Below are 20,229 nucleotides of genomic sequence, written 5' to 3'. Positions count from 1 at the left end.
ACGACTTAAATAGGCGAAGAGTCGGAGTCGGAGGGGGCCTGGGCTGCCCAGACCATAGGGGGGCGCGCCCCCCCCTTGGGCCGCGCCACCCTAGGGTGTGGGGCCCCCCTGGCACTCCTCCGACTCTCCTTCGGTGTTCTGGAGCCTTCCGGGAAAAATAGGAGGTTTGGCGTTGATTTCGTCCAATTCCGAGAATATTGCCCGAACAGCCTTTCCGGAACCAAAAACAGCAGAAAACAGCAACTGGCCTCTCGGCATCTCGTCAATAGGTTAGTTCCGGAAAACGCATAAAAATGATATAAAGTGTGAACAAAACATGTTGGTATTGTCATAAAACAAGCATGGAACATCGGAAATTATAGATACGTTGGAGACGTATCGGCATCCCCAAGCTTAGTTCCTACTCGTCCTCGAGTAGGTAAACGATAAAAGATAATTTCTGAGGTGACATGCTACCAACATAATCTTAATCATACCATTGTAAAGCATATGAGATGAATGCAGCGATTCGAAACAATGTAAATGCAATGAGTAAACAATTGAATCATATAGCAAAGACTTTTCATGAATAGTACTTTCGAGACAAGCATCAACAAGTCTTGCATAAGAATTACTCATAAAGCAATAAATTCTTAGTAAAGGTATTGAAGCAACACAATGGAAGATTAAGTTTCAGCGGTTGCTTTCAACTTGTAACATGTATATCTCATAGATAGTTGTCAATGCGAGCAATATAACAAATGCAATAAGCAAGTATGTAAGAATCAATGCACAGTTCACACAAATGTTTGCTTCTTGAGGTGGAGAGAAATAGGTGAACTGACTCAACAATAAAAGTAAAAGAATGGTCCTTCAAAGAGGAAAGCATCGATTGCTATATTTGTGCTAGAGCTTTGGTTTTGAAAACATATAGAGAGCATAAAAAGTAAAGTTTTGAGAGGTGTTTGTTGTTGTCAACGAATGGTAATGGGTACACTAACTACCTCGCCAACCGGACTTCCAAGAGCGGCTCCCATGAATTATTTTATTTCTGGGTGGCACTCCTTCCAACCTTTCTTTCACAAACCATGGCTAACCGAATCCTCGGGTGCCTGCCAACAATCTCATACCATGAAGGAGTGCCTTTTTATTTTAGTTTTATTATGATGACACTCCTCCCAACCTTTGCTTACACAAGCCATGGCTAACCGAATCCTTCGGGTGCCGTCCAACAATCACATACCATGGAGGAGTGTCTATTTTTGTTAATTAATTTGGGACTGGGAATCCCATTGCCGGCTCTTTTTGCAAAATTATTGGATAAGCGGATGTGCCACTAGTCCATATGAGAGTCCGTCAAAAGTAAATGACAAGGTTGAAAGCTAAACACCACATACTTCCTCATGAGCTATAAAACATTGACACAAATCAGAGGTGATAAATTTTGAATTGTTTAAAGGTAGCACTCAAGCAATTTACTTTGGAATGGCAGGAAATACCACATAGTAGGTAGGTATGGTGGACACAAATGGCATAGTGTTGTTTGGCTCAGGATTTGGATGCATGAGAAGTATTCCCTCTCGATACAAGGTTTAGGCTAGCAAGGTTGTTTGAAGCAAACACAAGCACGAACTAGTACAGCAAAACTCACATAAAAGACATATTACAAGCATTATAAAACTATACATCGTCTTCCTTGTTGTTCAAACATCTTACTAGAAAATATCTAGACTCTAGAGAAACCACTCATGCAAACCAAATTTTAACAAGCTCTATGTATTTCTTCACTAATAAGTGTAAGGTATATGATGCAAGAGCTTAGACATGAGCACAACAATTGCCAAGTATCACATTACCCAAGACATTATAGCAATTACTCCATGTAGCATTTTCCAATTCCAACCATATAACAATTTAACGAAGAGGAAACTTCGCCATGAATATCATGAGCTAAGAACACATGTGTTCATATGCAACAGCGGAGCGTGTCTCTCTCCCACACAAGCATGATGTAATCCAATTTATTCAAACAAAAACAAAAACAAAAGCACACAGACGCTCCAAGTAAAGCACATAACATGTGACCGAATAAAAATATAGTTTCAAGAGAAGGAACCTGATAATTTGTCGATGAAGAAGGGGATGCCTTGGGCATCCCCAAGCTTAGACGCTTGAGTCTTCTTGATATATGCAGGGGTGAACCACCGGGGCATCCCCAAGCTTAGAGCTTTCACTCTTCTTGATCATAGTATATCATCCTCCTCTCTTGACCCTTGAAAACTTCCTTCACACCAAACTTCTCATAAACTTCATTAGAGGGGTTAGTACATAATCAAAAACTCACATGTTCAGAGGTGACACAATCATTCTTAACACTTCTGAACATTGCTCAAAGCTACTGGAGTTTAATGGAAAAAAGAAATCCATCCCACATAGCAAAAGAGGCAATGCGAAATAAAAGGCAGAATCTGTCAAAACAGAACAGTCCGTAAAGACGAATTTCTAATAAATACTTCCGTTGCTCAGATCAGAAAACTCAAAACTAATGAAAGTTGCGTACATATCTGAGGAACACGCACGTAAATTGGCATATTTTTCTGATTTTTCTACAGAGAGAAAATCCCAGATTCGTGACAGATAGAAATCTGTTTCTGTGCAGAAATCCAAATCTAGTATCAACCTTCGATTAGAGGCTTCACTTGGCACAACAAAACACAAAACTAAGATAAGGAGAGGTTGCTACAGTAGTAAACAACTTCCAAGACACAAATATAAAACAAAGTACTGTAGCAAAATAACACATGGGTTATCTCCCAGGAAGTTCTTTCTTTATAGCCATTAAGATGGGCTCAGCAGTTTTAATAATCCATTCGCGGGAAATAGTATTTGAAGCAAAAGAGAGCTTCAAGAGGCAAATTCAAAACAAATTTAAGTCTAACATGCTTCCTATGAAGAGGAATCTTGTACACAAATGAATTCATGAAGAACAAAGTGACAAGCATAAGAGGATAAAACACGAGTAACTTCAAGATTCTCAACATAAAGAGGGGAAACTTAATATCATTAAGATGCATATAACCATATTTCCCTCTCTCATAATAACTTTCAGTAGCATCATTGATGAAATCCACAATATACCCATCACTTAAAACATTCTTATCATGGTTCATATGCATAGAAGTATCATTAAATTTGGCATAAGAAGAGTTATTCTCATTAATAGTAATTGGAGCAAGATTATTATCAAGAATTTGAACATGGTAAACAAGTTGCCTATTAAGGGAATTGTTTTTGGTAATCCAATCATGACTATGACAAGTTTCATAAGGATAATTAGAACCTACATCATAGCATTCTTTATAATAATCATTAGAGATCGGAGGCATAGTGTCATCATAAGAAATAGAATCAATTTCCCAGAGATTTGTAATATCAAAAGTGGTGTGCTCATTCAAATCATGATTGCTAATGTATGTAAAGGGCATAGGAAGATCATCATATTCAGATTCATTATCACAATAATCATTAGGAGCAACATACTTACGGTTACCTATTGTTATCTCATATACGCGGGGATATGATGTTACCTCTTTCTTTTTATTCCCCTTCTTCTTCTTCTTCTTCTTCGTTCCCTTCTTCTTCTTCTCTTCCTTCTCCTCGTTCCCTCCTTTAGGTGGAAGAGGCTTGAAGGGTGGCTTGTCCGCATAACCTGATTTACTTTCAGAAACAATAGAAGAAACTTGGGGGAATCCCTCCTTTTCATTAATTAGTTGAAAACACACAGCAGTCCTATCATATTTTGGCAAGGTGTCATCTTCTAAAATATTTTGTATGTAAGTATTTGTATGGCTATTATCAATGCAATAAGAAAAACACCCATGCAGGACATCATCAATATCAAGATCACTCATATGTAACAAAGAGATTTTTCTCGACAATTCTTCACACCCCAAAAATAAAGTAAGTTCATCATGCTGATTAGGAGTAATTTCATCATCACAATACAAATTTGCAGCACTCATTGGGTTCAATATATCACTGGAGGAGCATTGAAAATTAAAATGACCCACTTCATGGCAAACTTCACAAATAAAAGGATAGAGGGCACAAACTTTTTTACCAAGATCATCTAGAGCCCTAAACCACTTTCTAGTTTTTTCATTAGCATGATGGATACAATATTCATCTTTGATTTGATTAATTCCACAAGGTCTATGTATTCCACAAAAATTAACATGCTTATTGGAAATAGCATTCTTAGGAGTTTGAGCATGCTTATTGCAATAATTAACAACAATTTCATTCTTCATGCAAGCCTCTTTAAAAGGTTCATGATACTTATCAAAATTATTTTTAGGTAATTCAAAATGAGAAGCAAAGGCTTTATAAAGATTCGCAGCAACTTGAGAGTCAAGACCATAAGTAGCACTCATATTTCGAAATTTATCGGTATCCATAAAAGCTTCAATGCATTCATAATCATAATTTATACCTGACTCTTTACCTTCATTGTTCTCCCATCCTTCAGCGTTGTCCTCAATCCGATCGAGGAGGTCCCACCTAGCTTCAACCTCCTTGCTTGTGAAAGATCCTTCCGAACACGCGTCCAGATAGTCCTTGTGTTGTCCTGAAAGTCTCGCATAAAAATTGTTAACAATAACATTACGGGGGAGCTCATGAATGGGACATTTGAGCATTAGTGATTTCAATCTCCCCCACGCTTGAGAAATACTCTCTCCATCACGAGGATAAAAGTTATAAATATAATTCCTATCAATATGCACTTCATGCGGAGGATAAAATTTAGAATAAAAGAGAGATGCAATTTCCTCCCAACCAAGAGAATGCCTATTCTCCAACAATTTATACCAATGCGCTGCTTTACCAGACAGCGAAACAGAGAATAGCTTCTTCCTCACTTCATCCATAGAGATACCTGCACACTTGAATAACCCACATAATTCGTGCAAAAACAGTAAATGATCTCTAGGATGGACAGTTCCATCCCCTTTATAGTGGTTGTCCATAACACGTTCAATAATTTTCATGGGTATTTTATACGGAATACTTTCAGCAGGTGGATTTAAAATATCAGAAGCATTATTAGAGTTATCGCATATGGGAGATAAAGCATTATCGTAACAAATTTTCTCCCTAAAGATGGGAAGCTAAAAAGACCACAAAAACTAGCTTCCCCAAGCTTAGACTTCTTCATAGCATTAGCAGTAATTGCATTCATACTAATAACATCGCTACTAGCATGCAAATAAGGTTCCATAGGTTTTTTAATTTTCGCATCAAACAATTCTAAATCAGGAAAAAGATTTAAAAGCTCACTAATTTTTTTGTTGTTTTCCATTATGCCTAACTAGTGTAAACAAGAAACAAAAAGTTGCAATTGCAGGATCTAAAGGAAATAGCTTCGAGCACAAACACAATGGCGCCAGAAAAGTACTTTACCTGGAACCGGAGTATGAGTGCCTTTTACCTTTCCTCCCCGGCAACGGCGCCGGAAGAGTGCTTGATGTCTACGTTCCCCTCCTTTCCTGTAGACAGTGTTGGGCCTCCAAGAGCAGAGGTTTGTAGAACAGCAGCAAGTTTTCCCTTAAGTGGATACCCAAGGTTTATCGAACTCAGGGAGAAAGAGGTCAAAGATATCCCTCTCATGCAACCCTGCAACCACAAAGCAAGAAGTCTCTTGTGTCCCCAACACACCTAATAGGTGCACTAGTTCGGCGAAGAGATAGTGAAATACAGGTGGTATGAATATGTATGAGCAGTAGCAACGGTGCCAGAAAATAGCTTGATGGTGTGTAGTTGATGGTGGTAGAATTGCAGCAGTAGTAACGCAAAGAAACAAGAAACAAGCAGCGGTGATAGCAGTATTTAGGAACAAGGCCTAGGGATTACACTTTCACTAGTGGACACTCTCAACATTGATCACATAACAGAATAGATAAATGCATACTCTACACTTTTGTTGGATGATGAACGCATTGCGTAGGATTACACGAACCCTCAATGCCGGAGTTAACAAGCTCCACAATTTGTTCATATTTAGTAACCTTATAGTGTAAGATAGATCAAAAGACTAAACCAAGTACTAACATAGCATGCACACTATCGCCTTCATGCATATGTAGGAGGAATAGATCACATCAATACCATCATAGTAATAATTAACTCCACAATCTACAAGAGATCATGATCATAGCCTACGACAAGAACCACACGGTGCACACACTAGTCACCTTTACACACGTGCATGAGGAATAGAACTACTTTAATAACATCACTAGAGTAGCACATAGATAAATTGTGATACAAAACTCATATGAATCTCAATCATGTAAAGCAGCTCATGAGATTATTGTATTGAGGTACATGGGAGAGAGATGAACCACATAGCTACAGCGAAGCCCTCAGCCTCAGGGGTGAATTACTCCCTCCTCATCATGGGGGCAGCGATGGCGGTGAAGATGGCGGTGAAGACGGCGGTGGAGATGGCTCCGGGGGCAATTCCCCGTCCGGCAGGGTGCCGGAACAGAGAGTTCTGTCCCCCGAATTGGAGTTTCGCGATGGCGGCGGTGCCCCTGGAGTCTTTCTGGAGTTTCGTCAATTGGTGTCGAGGTTTTAGGTCACGACGACTTAAATAGGCGAAGAGTCGGAGTCGGAGGGGGCCTGGGCTGCCCAGACCATAGGGGGGCGCGCCCCCCCCTTGGGCCGCGCCACCCTAGGGTGTGGGGCCCCCCTGGCACTCCTCCGACTCTCCTTCGGTGTTCTGGAGCCTTCCGGGAAAAATAGGAGGTTTGGCGTTGATTTCGTCCAATTCCGAGAATATTGCCCGAACAGCCTTTCTGGAACCAAAAACAGCAGAAAACAGCAACTGGCCTCTCGGCATCTCGTCAATAGGTTAGTTCCGGAAAACGCATAAAAATGATATAAAGTGTGAACAAAACATGTTGGTATTGTCATAAAACAAGCATGGAACATCGGAAATTATAGATACGTTGGAGACGTATCAGTCCACATCATGTTTGGCACATGTGAGTAGTTCCTTTGTTCCCGAGGGCATAGGATGATCTGGCTATGATTCTATATGATGTGCAATGAGTATTTGGTCAAGTTTTTTTTTATCTTTTATGTTGTTCTATGATGGTTTTATGCGAACTTCGGCTGCATATTACTTCACCTATATGGGCTCATAGGGCTGCACTTTAATGCAATGATGAGGGTTGGAAGGGTGGAATGATAGAAACCGTTTTCCAATACTTTGAGTTGCATTAGAGGGGTTTATGTCGGGGACCCATTAACTTATTGCTATGATGGGACATTTATGTCTTAGTGATTCCTACACTTGCTCAAGAAAATGGCTCTAAGACCCATCATAAGGGGTGTATTTTCTCATATCTATGGCTGCACCTAATTTGGGCTCTTCCCCTAAGGGAATGAAACTTGACAAGATATTCACCATGTTGTGTAGAAATCTAAATGCTAGTGAATCTGATGTAGCCCGACCTTCGATCTTCACCACATCATGCGCGTCACCGCTGACACGTCATGAAAAAGTGAATATTCTCTTTTATGTGTGCCTAAAATTTCCTATGTGGAATGGTATGCTACTTCATACTTCATCTTAGGTCTATCATAGGGACACATCGACAAGTGTGGAGGGAAGGGAGGATGCCACAAGACTCAAGGCCGAGGTTACGGAAGCATGGAAGAGGAGACGGAAGAAGACCTGGTCAAACCGGCGCACAAACCAGCATTGCTTCCCCCACGCCAACCCAACCGGCGCACAAACCGGCACGCCGAAACGCTCGCCGAATAAGACCGGCGCCCAGCCCAGCACCACCGGTCTTATCGCCATAATGCCCTGAAGGTGCTACTTTATCCCTTTTGTCTTGTACCTAAACTGCCCTCCTTAGTGGCTCTCTATATATAGTCCCCCCTCCCCACCTAGGAACCATAGAGTTGATTGATATGAAACTTGGCTTAGGCCTCCACCATCCCTAGTGGATTAGGCAAACCCCCTCCTCTCTTAGACACAAATCTATGAGTTGTATCAAGACCCTCTTTATGTGATTGGTATCTCACTTATGTGATTCTACTTTGGTCTCTCATACGACTGATTCCATCAATTGCATACCGATCTCTTTCTCGTGGATTCTACCTCGTGTCTTTCCTCGAGAGATTCTACCAGAGCGGTGGTTCGGGCCATTGAGAGCAAACCAGATTGTATCGGGTTATTTGTGCGTGCGTTCATAGTGTTCTTGTTTCTTTGTGTTCTTCCCTCTCCCCCTCTTGTTCTAGGTCAAGTCGTGAGATTGGGCCACACATCGAAGGCTTAGCCCATTTCAGAATCCATTTCACCCTCGGGAACACTTGTCACATATAAGTTCGCACACACACTTGAACTTCTCCTCTTGCTGCATAGAGGATTGTGCTTTCTCTCATTGAGAGCATTTACTTATTGCTATTTACTTTTAGTACTTTATTTCATTACAAACTATACACTCAAAACACCAAAAGTATTGCATACTTTTTATTGTTTACTTGTCAAATCTGCTAACCAATACCTTCAGTATTTTTTTGACAGTGTAACCATAGGGGAAGCCCCTATGGTGTGATTTTTTTATTTATATTGATATGCACAAAGGTAAAAACAAACAAAATTTTACATCAAGGGGGGTAGAAATGGCCAATACGTTCAGCTCCTTGTGGGTTCAACAACCCTTCTTATTGAAAAGCACTACAATTGATCTCCTGCACTTGGGAGCCATCAAATACTCCCTCTTCATCATAGTGATGGTGGTGGAGATGTTGTAGAAGGTAGACATCCCTCCGGCAGCAGCTTCAACGGAGTTTCCCCCTCTAATCTTTGTTGATCCTGTCTCTGTTTTGGTGTTTTGGTGTTTCTACGGCTCTCTCCTCCCGAGATGCGCATGGGACCCTTTTATAGGTGTTTTTTTCCTAGAGATGAAGACGAACGGCTAGCAATGCTGGAGGGGGAAAGAGGGCAGGTGGCACGGTCCCCTCCTGGGCCGCGCCACCTGGGTTCTATCGGGCCTTAGGCCCCCTGTCACAAGGATCCAGTGCTCTAGGTCCTTCTCTTCACAAAATATTAAGCCTCGTCAAATCGTACGTCAATTTGACTTTGTTTAGGTCTCTCAAAGTTAACAATACACAAACAAGATTTTCTGTTCTACAGGGGATCATTGGTAAATCCCCATAAATTAATATAAAATATGGTTATAACATTATACAAGATGCAATTATGTGGGAATATGTATCAATAAACTAAAAAAAATCATGTACGAATTTTACATGCATCAATGCTCGAGGGGGCAAAGAGCATGGGTTGCGCAGTCCCCCTCCTGGGTAGCGCCACCTATCCTCCTTTAGGCCTCCGAGCCCCGCTCGTGAGGTTCCAGTGCTACAGGTCATCATGTTCGTGAAATATTAACCCTCGAAAAATCTCATGTCAATTTGAATTTGTTTAGGTCCCCGAAAGATAAAAATACACAAAATAGAGAACTCCTGGTCCGTGGAGTTATTCCAAAATAAGGGGATCATTCGCAAATTCCCAAAGTCAATACAAAACATGGATATAACATTATACAAGATGAAAATATGTGAGAATGTGCATCAATATACTACAAACTTCATGTATGCATTTTACATACATCGACATCGCACATAATTCACCTTGAAGAAGTATTCATATTATATTTGGGCTTAGACCGGAATGGAAGAAGTAATCAAACATGGTTTCTCTTCCTTTTACAAAATACCTCCAATGACATTTAGGCATCGGTCCGAATGACACCAATCAAAAATTAGTTTCCATTCCTGTTAAAAAAGACCAACTTTAATTAACTTCACATTACATACATATACAACACCTAATAAAATTTTGAATAACTATACTAAACGTACTCCTTGTTAACGGTAAAGACATCGATGACGTCTATGCAATTTCTGGTGTCTAATGCTTCTGCATCATCGACGGCTCCGCGCTCTTTGGAGACTGATTCCTCAACATCGTAGGCGAACTTGCCACTAGAGCCTGATGCCTCTGCTTCCCAGGCGGCCATGTGTCTTGCGAACGCGGTCATCCGCAGCTCCGCAAGCTTGTCGGCAGGAAACTGCGAAACACTCATTGTGCGACTGGCCTTCTTAGCTTTCTTCTTGATGTGCGACCATGCATGCAAACATTCCTAGTGGAGAGTCTCAAAGGAATCCTCCACTATGCGATGCTCAACTTCTTGATCATGTCGCACTGACGCGATGGACTCCTCCACCACTATATGCTCCTCCAAATCCTCTTCCTACAACTCGGCCAGATCCTACTCCTCTAGAGCGTGTTCATCCTGCTCTGGAGCTTGCTCCTCTTCCGAGTCAGGCCTCGTGAGGTTGATGATGCTTCCCCCAACACTGTTGTGTTGTGATGAATGCTCCTTCTCCGCATCTAACGGCATGAGATTGATGCAAACTAGAGGATTTGCAGGGAGGCATGGTACAAATGTGGGGAGGTGGCCGAGGGGAAGAGTGAGCAATGCATTTTATGGGTGAGGATGTAAACGGCGTGAATCTTTCGAGTTTGCATTTTGAATAAAAACGGTGAACTTGCGTGAATATTTCATGACAAAAATATTTACAAACGGTTTTCTATAGACTCAATGTTTGTGATACGCATATGGTTCCATATAAGAAAGCGTGTGTGATCTTCATGACTTCATCGTCCTCCTAATTCCTTTCAGGTAAGAAAAATATTAGGCTTTTATTGTTACCTCCCTTTTTTGGTGAAGTGATCAACCTAATAAAAAATTATCAACTGACCAAATGGAACATCATTTGTCAATCTAAGGATCAAATGCTTCTAGGGGTTGAGTATTAGACATAAAGAGCAAATGTTTACTGAAGCTAATGGCTTTTAAATTTTTGAATGAGGAGGGGTGTAACAAGAGTTTCTGCATAATAAATACCTAAGAAATAAAACCTTATCCCAGATTCAAACGAAAAAAAGTACAGATTGTCAGATTCACACATTACAACGCGGGCACACATCAATGGCATACCCACATGGTTCTGTATTAGCAATAGGTTTTACATGGAGAATTTGCACAAATCCTTTTCTAATTAGTGTTAGAAAAAACCCAGCTCCAGCACCCCCCCACCCCTCATGCTAGGCAGCTACACTTAAACCAGTAGAATTACCCATCTCAGTTGTATTTTCGGTCCCCTTCCCACCCTGCTTGCACCTGCAATTGCAAGTACTAACAGAATGACAGCAATGGCCAGTTCATCGTCTTGGAGGCATGGGTGATTCGCTCGGTCTTGAGCTGAATACGGACCTCATCGGGTATGAATCGTTCACCACATCCTGCAAAATTTGCAACAGATTACTGTGGTGCCTGTCAAATTCGTTAAGATGTGGTGGAATGATGAAATCTTACGGCGGCGCGTGATGCTGTGACGTTGCTATGGTACGCCGAGCTGTACATGCCTCCGCCGCCACCTCCCCGGATGGTGCCGCAAAACTCCATGTTGTCCTCGCCGAGAGCGCGCAGGCGGTCGAGCTCAGGGAGCACGACGTTGCCGAGGTCGGGCCGGTCCTTGCGCCGGAGCTCACAGCACCGGATCGCCATCTCCGCGAGGCACTGCGCCTCCTCCACCGGCCAGTCCGTCACGGCCGGGTCGAGCAGGTCTGCCAGAGAGCCCCGCTCCAGCGCGCGACCGACGTGGTGCGACAGCCCCATGGGCGGCTTCGCCGTGATGATCTGCAACAGCATCACCCCCAGCGAGTACACGTCTGATTTGGTTCCCAGCATCCCTGTCTGCTGGTACTCCGGGTCGATGTAGCAGAATGTCCCCGCCGTCGATGTCATCCGGTACTGCGTCACGCTGTCGGCCACGTTCGACGGCACGAGCCGCGCCAGCCCGACGTCGCTGATCTTGCTCACGTAGTTCCGGTCGAGCAGGATGTTCCCGGGCTTGAGGTCACGGTGCACAAGCGGCTCCGGCTTCTTCTGGTGCAGGAACAAGAGTCCCGTTGCGATCTCCGCGCAGATGCGGAACCGGTGCTGCCACGGGATGACAGGCCCGCCGGTGGCGCCGCCGCGACGGAAGAGGCAGTCGTCCAGGCTGCCGTTCGCCATGTACTCGTACACAAGGCAGCCGTACTCCGGGCAGGCGCCGAGAAGGAGCACCATGTTCGGGTGCCGGATGCAGCTCAGCACCTCCACCTCCTGCTGGAACTGGGACCTCCCCTGCGCGGCGTCGGGCCGGAGCACCTTGATGGCGACCTGCGTGTGGTCGAGATGGCCCCGGTACACGGGACCGTAGCCCCCCTCGCCTATCTTGCGCGCGTCGTCGAAGTTCCCCGTCGCATGCTCGATCTCCTCGATGGTGTACCGGCGGTACCGGATCTCGCCGCCGCCGCCATTGCCGCGGTGCTTGCGGTCCTCGGCTTCCTTGAGCAATTTCTTCTCCGCGCTGATCCGCTTCTGCACCTCCATCTCGGCGATCCGCTGCGACGCCTCGGCCGCCTCTATGGCCGCCTTCGCCTTGGCCTTCTCCCGCTCGATCATCTGAATCGCCGACTCCTCCGTGATGTTCTGGTCCTGCCTCTTCTGCTCCTCCTCCGCCTTCCACCGCTGCAGCTCCGTGGCCTTCTGCTTCGCGTTCAGCGCCTCCTTGCACGCGGTGCTGTACATGTCCATGGTCTGCTTCAGCTCCAGCCGCAGCCGCTTCATCTCGGACTCCACGTCGTCCATGCCGATGGAGGAGAAGGAAGAGGTGCTGGTCTGCGAGAAGGACAATAGGTCGTTGGCGCCACCGCCGGGGAAGGAGTCGCCCCATTTGCTCGGCGTCCGCATTTCGAAGCTGTGGTCGTAGCAGTCGATGGACGAACCGTTGGACATCCGCGGCGCCGACTGCTGGTAATGGTCGACGCTCCGGCGGCCACCGCCACCGCCGCTGCTGCTAATGAAGGATATATCCGACGAGTCTGCCGTGCTTCGGCGCCCATTGCTGACGAAGGAAATGTCCGCCGAGTCCGGCATCGGCATGTGGCTCAGGTCGGCGTACGACTTCCTTGTTGGCCCCATGGACCCGCGCGCGAACGGCGACCGGATGTAGCTGTCTACCTTGGGCGTCTCCCCATGGTCGCTGCCCCTGGACGACGTCGACCACTTCTGGTTCGCTGGCACCGGCAACGCTGGCTCCGGCGGCTTCGCGGCCGCCGCGTTACTGAGGTTCTGGATCTGCGACCGGAGCGGGGACACGCGCGGCGCCTGGCGGATGGAGTTGCGCTGCGACGAGACCTTGTTTCCCTTGTTGATCACGTACACGGTGCAGAAGTCCGGTGCGCCCTTGCAGATGGTGGTCGGGATGTCGGCCTTGAACCGGACGAAGCCGCCGCGCGTGCAGGCGCCGACGACGAGCTTCTCGATGGCGCCGTGGGCGGAGAACTCGATGATGGACTTGGCGACGTCATTGTCGTCGAGCACCACGTCCTTGCACTGTATGTCTTTGCGGGTGCAGAAGCATCGGAACGGGAGGAAGAGCTCCTTGAGGTGAGGGTCGGTGGGCTGCTTGAACCCGGCGGCGTCCTCCACGCCGCCGGAGACGCCCTTGGTGTTGACGTGGACGAGCACGATGGTCTGGCCCTTCCCGACGATGGTGTCGATGGCCCACTTGAGCGCATTCTGGCTGTTCTTGTCCTTGTCGATGCACACCGCCACCAGCGGGTAACCCAGCTGCGTGTCCGCCGCCTCCTTCCCGCCGTCGTACCTCCCCATCGATCCTCCTCCTAATACCAGCCTCCTCTGCCTGATGATTGTGTAGCTCCCCTAGCTAATGTTATGGATGTCTATTTCGCCATCGTCGTCGTCGCGACGACCGTCTAGAGGGGAGCCCGGCGAGGAGGGCAACGAGACCGAGGGTAGCCGTGAGTCGAGGGTCTTTAATTTTGGAGATCTCTTAATTCTGCTTCTCTTCCTTGTCATCTCTATTATTAAGCACTGCCTTTTTTTGAAGTGGTGGCTGTTGTTTGAATTGAGCCATGTGTGTTGTGGAGGTCCTTAAGCTGTTTCATCGGGTAACCACTGGATCTTCAATGATGCACGTGCTAAACTAGAAAACATATACATGTATTGTATAGAGAGCAGCGATTTGGCTCCCGAGCACAGATGCACCTGGTATCTTGACGGCTCGGGTTTTGTTGAGATTGTGATTCTATCCCTTGTCGTTACGTGCCAGCGGAAGGTAAAACGTGGGGGCTGGAGGTAACTTCGACCTGTCATGTGGGGTACCGTATTGACGGCCAGCAACACGGGCGACGGCTCTATCCTTCCCTCCCCGGGGACATGACTCTGGATCTTCGTGTCCCCGCGGTCCAGGTAAAATCGAGTAGGAGAACGTTGCAATCAGGTTGATCAGAGAGACTTCGGGGCTAATCCTTGCGATGTCAGCTGCGCATGAACAAGCCGAGCACCTTGCGATGGTCTCTCTGTGGATCTGCTCCGGTGTGGTTTGCCCGAGTGTTACGGGTGCGGCGGCCGGGTGAGCGGCGACAGCAACCGGAGGGATCGCATCTGCTGCGGCAGCAGCAGCAATGGCGGCACCACCGTGCGTGGGCGAGGTGGGCTGCGCATCCATATCATCGAGAAGAACTCCTGCCTTCGAAGAAGTGGAAGCTGCCAGCCTGCAATAAGTGATTTGAGCCTGAGAATCAAGGGTCGCAAGCAAAAAAAGGGTATTACATCCAGAAAAAAAAAGAGAAACAACCTTGGGAATTCGTACACTGAAGAGGCTACACTTGTAGAATCGGATCCGGGCCTAGATCCTTTCCGAAAAAAGGTATGATACGAGCTCCGTGCCACAGAACGGACAAGGAATCAGTGAGAGGAGGTCCTGTGGTGGCGCGTTCGGCGAAGGAGGTGGAGGTGGGGCTTGAGAGGATGAAGCGGACGAAGACATGGCGGCGCCGGCGGGGGTGTGTGGGGATTGGGTCAGGCATGGAGAGGAGACTGTGGGCCAGGAATTGTTGTTGACGAGATCTAGAGAGTTGGAATAGCGGACGGTTGGGGCTTGGGTGGTGCCTTCCTGATCCCGATCGAGACGGAACTGGGTGGTGTAGAACGTCTACCATCACAGTACCTCCGTCCAGATCAATCTGACGCCGTAACTGCAGGCTGGGTCGTGACATTTAATAGCGGACAGATGAGTGGGCCTCTGCCTAAGTTTACCACGGTAAAAGAGCGATTGAGTTGACAACAGATCCAAATCTCGAGGCGAATCAACGTACATGATACCAGGAGCATCTGTGCCCGGGTGCCAAAACGAATTTCCGTATTGTATAAGACTATTTATATGAACATTGAACATCAGAAACTCCCCTTGCACGCTCAGCTACATGTAACCTTTTTTTTTTTTTTGAACCTCTCAAAAGTCTGAACAAAATTTTTAAACAAATCATGGAAGAAGAATATAATATATATACTATTAATGTGAAAAAATCTTAATACGGAATACCTTGTATTTTAGGCTACACAAAAATGGTGTGGAACTGAGTATAGTGAATAATGTAGATCCCAAACTATAATTTTTTTAGATTTTGTTAGTCTTTTTTAGCTTTGAATATAAGGATTTTAAATTAAATTTGAACTCTTGTAGGATACATCTTTAACCGCATCCAAACTTTTGTTACTATTTATTAAAACTCGTAAATATGACTTAAAATTTGAAAAATAAAATGTAGATGTTTTTTTTTCGCTAGAAGGGCGTTTTATTACTTAAAATCAAGGTTTAAAATAGCGCGCTATTTCTCCGCTAATACCACGCAATAGCATATTTAGAGGGTCTACGCTAAATTTTAGTAATTTTGCTCGCTATGGCGCTATTTGTAAAATAGCATTATATGGTGTGCTAAAACTTCATAGCGTTAGCGTGCTATTTTTTCAAGCTAAGTCGCTTTCACTTTTCGGTGGTAATGAACTACAATATGTTGATTCCTCTTCTAGATTAGAACTTAATATCGCTAATGCTGATGATTCTTAATAAAGAATTTATACTATGTTGTTGCCTTGTGGAATACTGATATTAGCCTTCTGAAAAATTGGAGATCTATTTGTTGTGTGTGGGTATGTATGTATGATTCAGTTATTTTTGGACTAAATATCCAACCTTTTTAGCGAAATCCTTTATTTTTAGACTATATTTGATATATTTATCAAAACGCATTTGAAATATAGCACGCAATTAGCACGATATAGCGTCCATAGCATTTGAAGGAAGTCGCCGCTATTTCATTTAGCACGCTATTTTAAACCTTGCTTAAAATATTTAAACATAACACCCGGAATATGCATAACTAGGAAGCACATAGCTGTACTGTCAACCAAACATCCAACGATTTCAAAAGATAAAACAGAAGGTGCAATGCAAAGTGATCATAGATTCTGTATGAACGCATACTAAGATGGAGGGCCAATCCATACATTACGCTGCCATCCATGTTGGGACAAAATAACCCTTGTCGTTTCATCCAACCGTGTAGGAACCTCTATGAATAGGTGTTGGTTCTTCACACACTGAAGAGGTGACCTACAAGAGAGAATAATTTTTATCATGAAAAACCTTGTCATTTCTACATAGCCATATCGTTCAAATAATGGCAAATGCTCTCACCCTAATAAGTAGTTTAAACCTATCGTCCACCGCATTTAACCAATTGCTAAAACTAGATATAAGGTAGACCATATTTGGATGACGGGTCATATAGACATAGCAAAATGACATTGGAAGAATAAGTGTTTGATAGTCCTTTGAAAAAAAACACATTTTTTACTTCCATGTCAGTTGTATTTTGCAAAGTTGTCATTGGTAAGAATAACCCCTCTTCAAAGGTACCACGCAAAAGTCTTAATTTTTAATGGTATTTTTATTTTTCATAATTTTTTGTTATTATCAACTGGCACATCAGGTTGGATCATGGCATTGTACATGGATTGGACTAAGAATTTTCCGTCTCATGTAGACTCCAACGGAACACTTCAGACCCCTGCGACAACTGGATGACCGCCAGACGCTATATCAAAGCATTTCAGGATGCTAGCCTCGGGCCGACAAGGTCATGTCTGAACGTCACATCTGGAGGTGAAGAATCCATCACCTTCGCTAAAGTATCCGATTTGTGATGTACAATAGTGTATAGTGTCGGATATTATTCACGAAGAGTGACGTTTTCAAGACATTTATCTTCCCAAAATCTCTTCTGAGACCCATCCTTAATAGGAAAGGACCCATATGGGATGAAGTGTTAGATGTATATCTCAGCTTCACACAAATTGCCACGTGCAATTAAGCCATATGTACAATAGTTTTTTTAATACATGTGCAATAGGTGAAATTCTTGTCATAGCTTCCGCTACCATCCTACAACCACAATCCGTCTGAGCCCCAAGAGGACATGTCAGGCCTGTCCCATTTACCTTTCATGGAATGGGTAGGGATGGGGATGGGACGACCTTGACTCGAGGGTCCGGATGGCAATGGGTAACCGCCACCCGTTAATCCGGCGGCACGGGTACCCGCATCAAATTAAGGAGGATATGGTTGAAATTAAAACCCGCAGATCTCTTAATGGTAAATAGTTTGACCCAACAGGTCTGGCGGAGGAGGGTATGGAAGGTGCAAACCCATACACTTTAACCCGTGTACCCGTCTCAAACATGTGGGCTCCAATTGTCATTGGCATAGTGGAAACCCTAGCCCTAACTCCCGCACCAGCCAAATTACTGAACCCCACTAGCCGAATCACCCCTCCCCCCACCCCGCTCCTCCATCATCCCTACCTCCCTCTCCCTTCCCCGTCCCAACATTCTCACGCCACCGCCTCCTCTGATCCGCTCACGCCGCCATCACCGCACCTCTGTGCACTGCCTCCACCCTGCTCCCCCAAGTTGTTGTCCCCGTCATGAAGGTCGTGTCGGTCGAGGCCGATGAAGGGACCTCTTCTGGAGATCACGTCGTTGGGGAGAAATTTGGCTTCCTCCTCGGCGTGCCTCCCTCGCGGTCGACATCGAAGGCAACGCAAGGAGGAGGGCAGCGCGCCGATTCATCACCGGGAAGGGGAAGGTGAAGTGGGGCCGGCCTTCTGACGGCGATGGTGGGGAGGTTCGGGGGAAGAACAAGGACAAGCAGAGGAAGGGGAAGCTTCTCGCCGGTGACTCACATCGACAGAAGGTGATATCTCCATGATATGCTTCCTTCTACCCTAAGTATTTTTCCTTTGTGATGAATTTGTGAACGATATCGGTAGTTTTTAGAAGAGATCTGAGGAATATCTGTGATGCATTTGAGAATCTTGTGCACCGGACGACATCTGAGGATGATTTATGATGAATTTTAGGAGAAATCTGAGGAGAATATGTGGTGAATTTAGTACTCCGATTATAGGACGAAATATGAGGAAATTCTTGTATACTGTTGTGCATTGGCGGGTCTCCAGCCAGTCGCGGGTACCCATCCTGGGGCGGGTAAGGTGGCGTTCTTGACCCGTCGATGGGTATGGAGGCGGTGGCGGTGGCAGAGAGAGGTGGGTGGGGCGGGTATGGAGGAGGCGAACCCGCATCCATACCCGGCGGGTGCCATCTGGACTCGAGGGCATCCAAGCCTAGACATTCTGCACCCCGGTGCATACCACCATTTATTTAAAATGCATTTTGAATATTGTACAAATGTTAAATAAATATAAATATAAATGTCGTGTATATCTTGATATTTTACATGCTCACAAAGTTGTTTCAGCAACCTGTGTGAAAAAGATAAATTTTGGTGCTAAAATGATCTATTTTCACGGGACATTTTTTTGTCTTTTTAGAGAGTTCATAAAAAAAATCATGTGAAACATTACATGCGCACATAGAACATGTCCCTCTACATGCGATTTTTTTTCCTAATTATTTTTAAAATTTTAAAATATGTGCATATGTACCCAGGAACAGTTTTGAGTTTCATACTTCCGAATTTACGATTTAAATGGGCTCCATGGAATGTTGTCGTGTGAGAACCGAACCGGTGAGATTGTATGTCCACTGATTCACTAGTTTAACCACCGGTTCAGCTGGGTCAATAGCGACAAACACCAATATAATTAATTAAATTTAAGATAATTTGTAAAATAATGTCGCAAAACTTGATATATTATCGTTGCTTCTAATCAGATAGAAATCAAATATTGGATGTTTTCCCTGTAACAGAAGGTTGCAATCGAGTTCAATTCCCATTGGTGGAAGCAGCATTTTGACTCATTTTCCCGGTTAGACGGTCCACTCAACTCTCTTTTGCATGTGATATGTGATTCCTCGGACTAACATTTTGTTGGTCGCTTCGGTTAACACTTAACTAACCGTGCATTGTCATGATTTTGAATCATGCCATCCGAGAGGGCCCAGAGAACTTCTATCCCGTCGGAGGGGCAAAATCCTCTTAGTTATTCATGTCACGCAGCTTGATTTTCACCTGACCCGAACTCTCCTTTATGACTATCCGGCAATGAAACATTGTTAGACAGAATCTAAGTTCGTCGATCCATAACTTAGACCATGCGATCACCGCATATCTAAGGATTTCATTGATTGAGATATACAAATAACGACTTTCTCGTTGTATCTCAATATGGTCTTGTGTTGTGGTATCGTAGATGAGTCCGTCATAGAGGGTACCTCACAACATAAAGATAGACAATGCGTTGAACCTAGTGAACGTGACTGCAAGACATACGGTTTACCCAGGTTCAAGATCCACGATAGTGGTGGATATCTACTCCTGATATAATTCACTATTGTCAACAATGTCAAGATGTGTTATACCCTAAAGGTTGTACCTGGATCGGGTTACAAAGCCATCCGCTCTTGGGTTACAATGAAAGTCCTAATCAACTATAATATTGAAAACTTGAGTTGGTATGTTTGTCAGAGTCGTGCCCTTCAAGTCCTTAGGCTCTGGGCTCCTATCTGGTTCCTTTATGGGCTAAGCCTAGCCGGCCTGGGTTTTCCTCCATGGGCTTCATGTCGATGAATAATCTTGGTGGGCTTCCGTGATCCTCGCTCCATGTGGACCACCTAGGTCCGCTATATTCAACCATGACGTGTCTATACCCACAAAATATATCCACAACAGTTAATATGACTTGCTAAACACTTTATTCGAGTCTGTGTAAATCAGATTGGCATCACCATG

At 44.8% G+C, this 20,229-nt stretch overlaps 1 protein-coding gene across 1 annotated transcript; it reads right to left on the bottom strand.

Annotated features, from left to right (window-relative positions):
* Positions 1-10,964: 10,964 nt before the first annotated feature.
* On the bottom strand, positions 10,965-13,984 carry LOC127317893 (U-box domain-containing protein 52). The gene is made up of 2 exons (XM_051348496.2): positions 11,439-13,984; positions 10,965-11,365 (listed from the first exon to the last, which is right to left on the bottom strand). Exons 1-2 carry the CDS (start codon positions 13,782-13,784, stop codon positions 11,285-11,287), a joined length of 2,427 nt encoding a protein of 808 aa, XP_051204456.1. The 5' UTR covers positions 13,785-13,984; the 3' UTR covers positions 10,965-11,284.
* Positions 13,985-20,229: the final 6,245 nt, after the last annotated feature.

This window comes from Lolium perenne, chromosome 7 (genome assembly GCF_019359855.2).
Source record: "Lolium perenne isolate Kyuss_39 chromosome 7, Kyuss_2.0, whole genome shotgun sequence".
NCBI lineage: Eukaryota > Viridiplantae > Streptophyta > Magnoliopsida > Poales > Poaceae > Lolium > Lolium perenne.
The sequence above is the reverse complement of the archived record's forward strand: the minus strand, read 5'-3'. Positions and strand labels throughout refer to the sequence as shown.

Bases quoted from the DNA above. Each gene is read 5' to 3' on its own strand.
- LOC127317893 (XM_051348496.2), bottom strand. From the start codon at position 13,784: ATGGGGAGGTACGACGGCGGGAAGGAGGCGGCGGACACGCAGCTGGGT. The intron at 11,366-11,438 runs GTAAGATTTCAT...CAAATTTTGCAG, and splicing joins TCACAGCATCACGCGCCGCC to GATGTGGTGAACGATTCATA.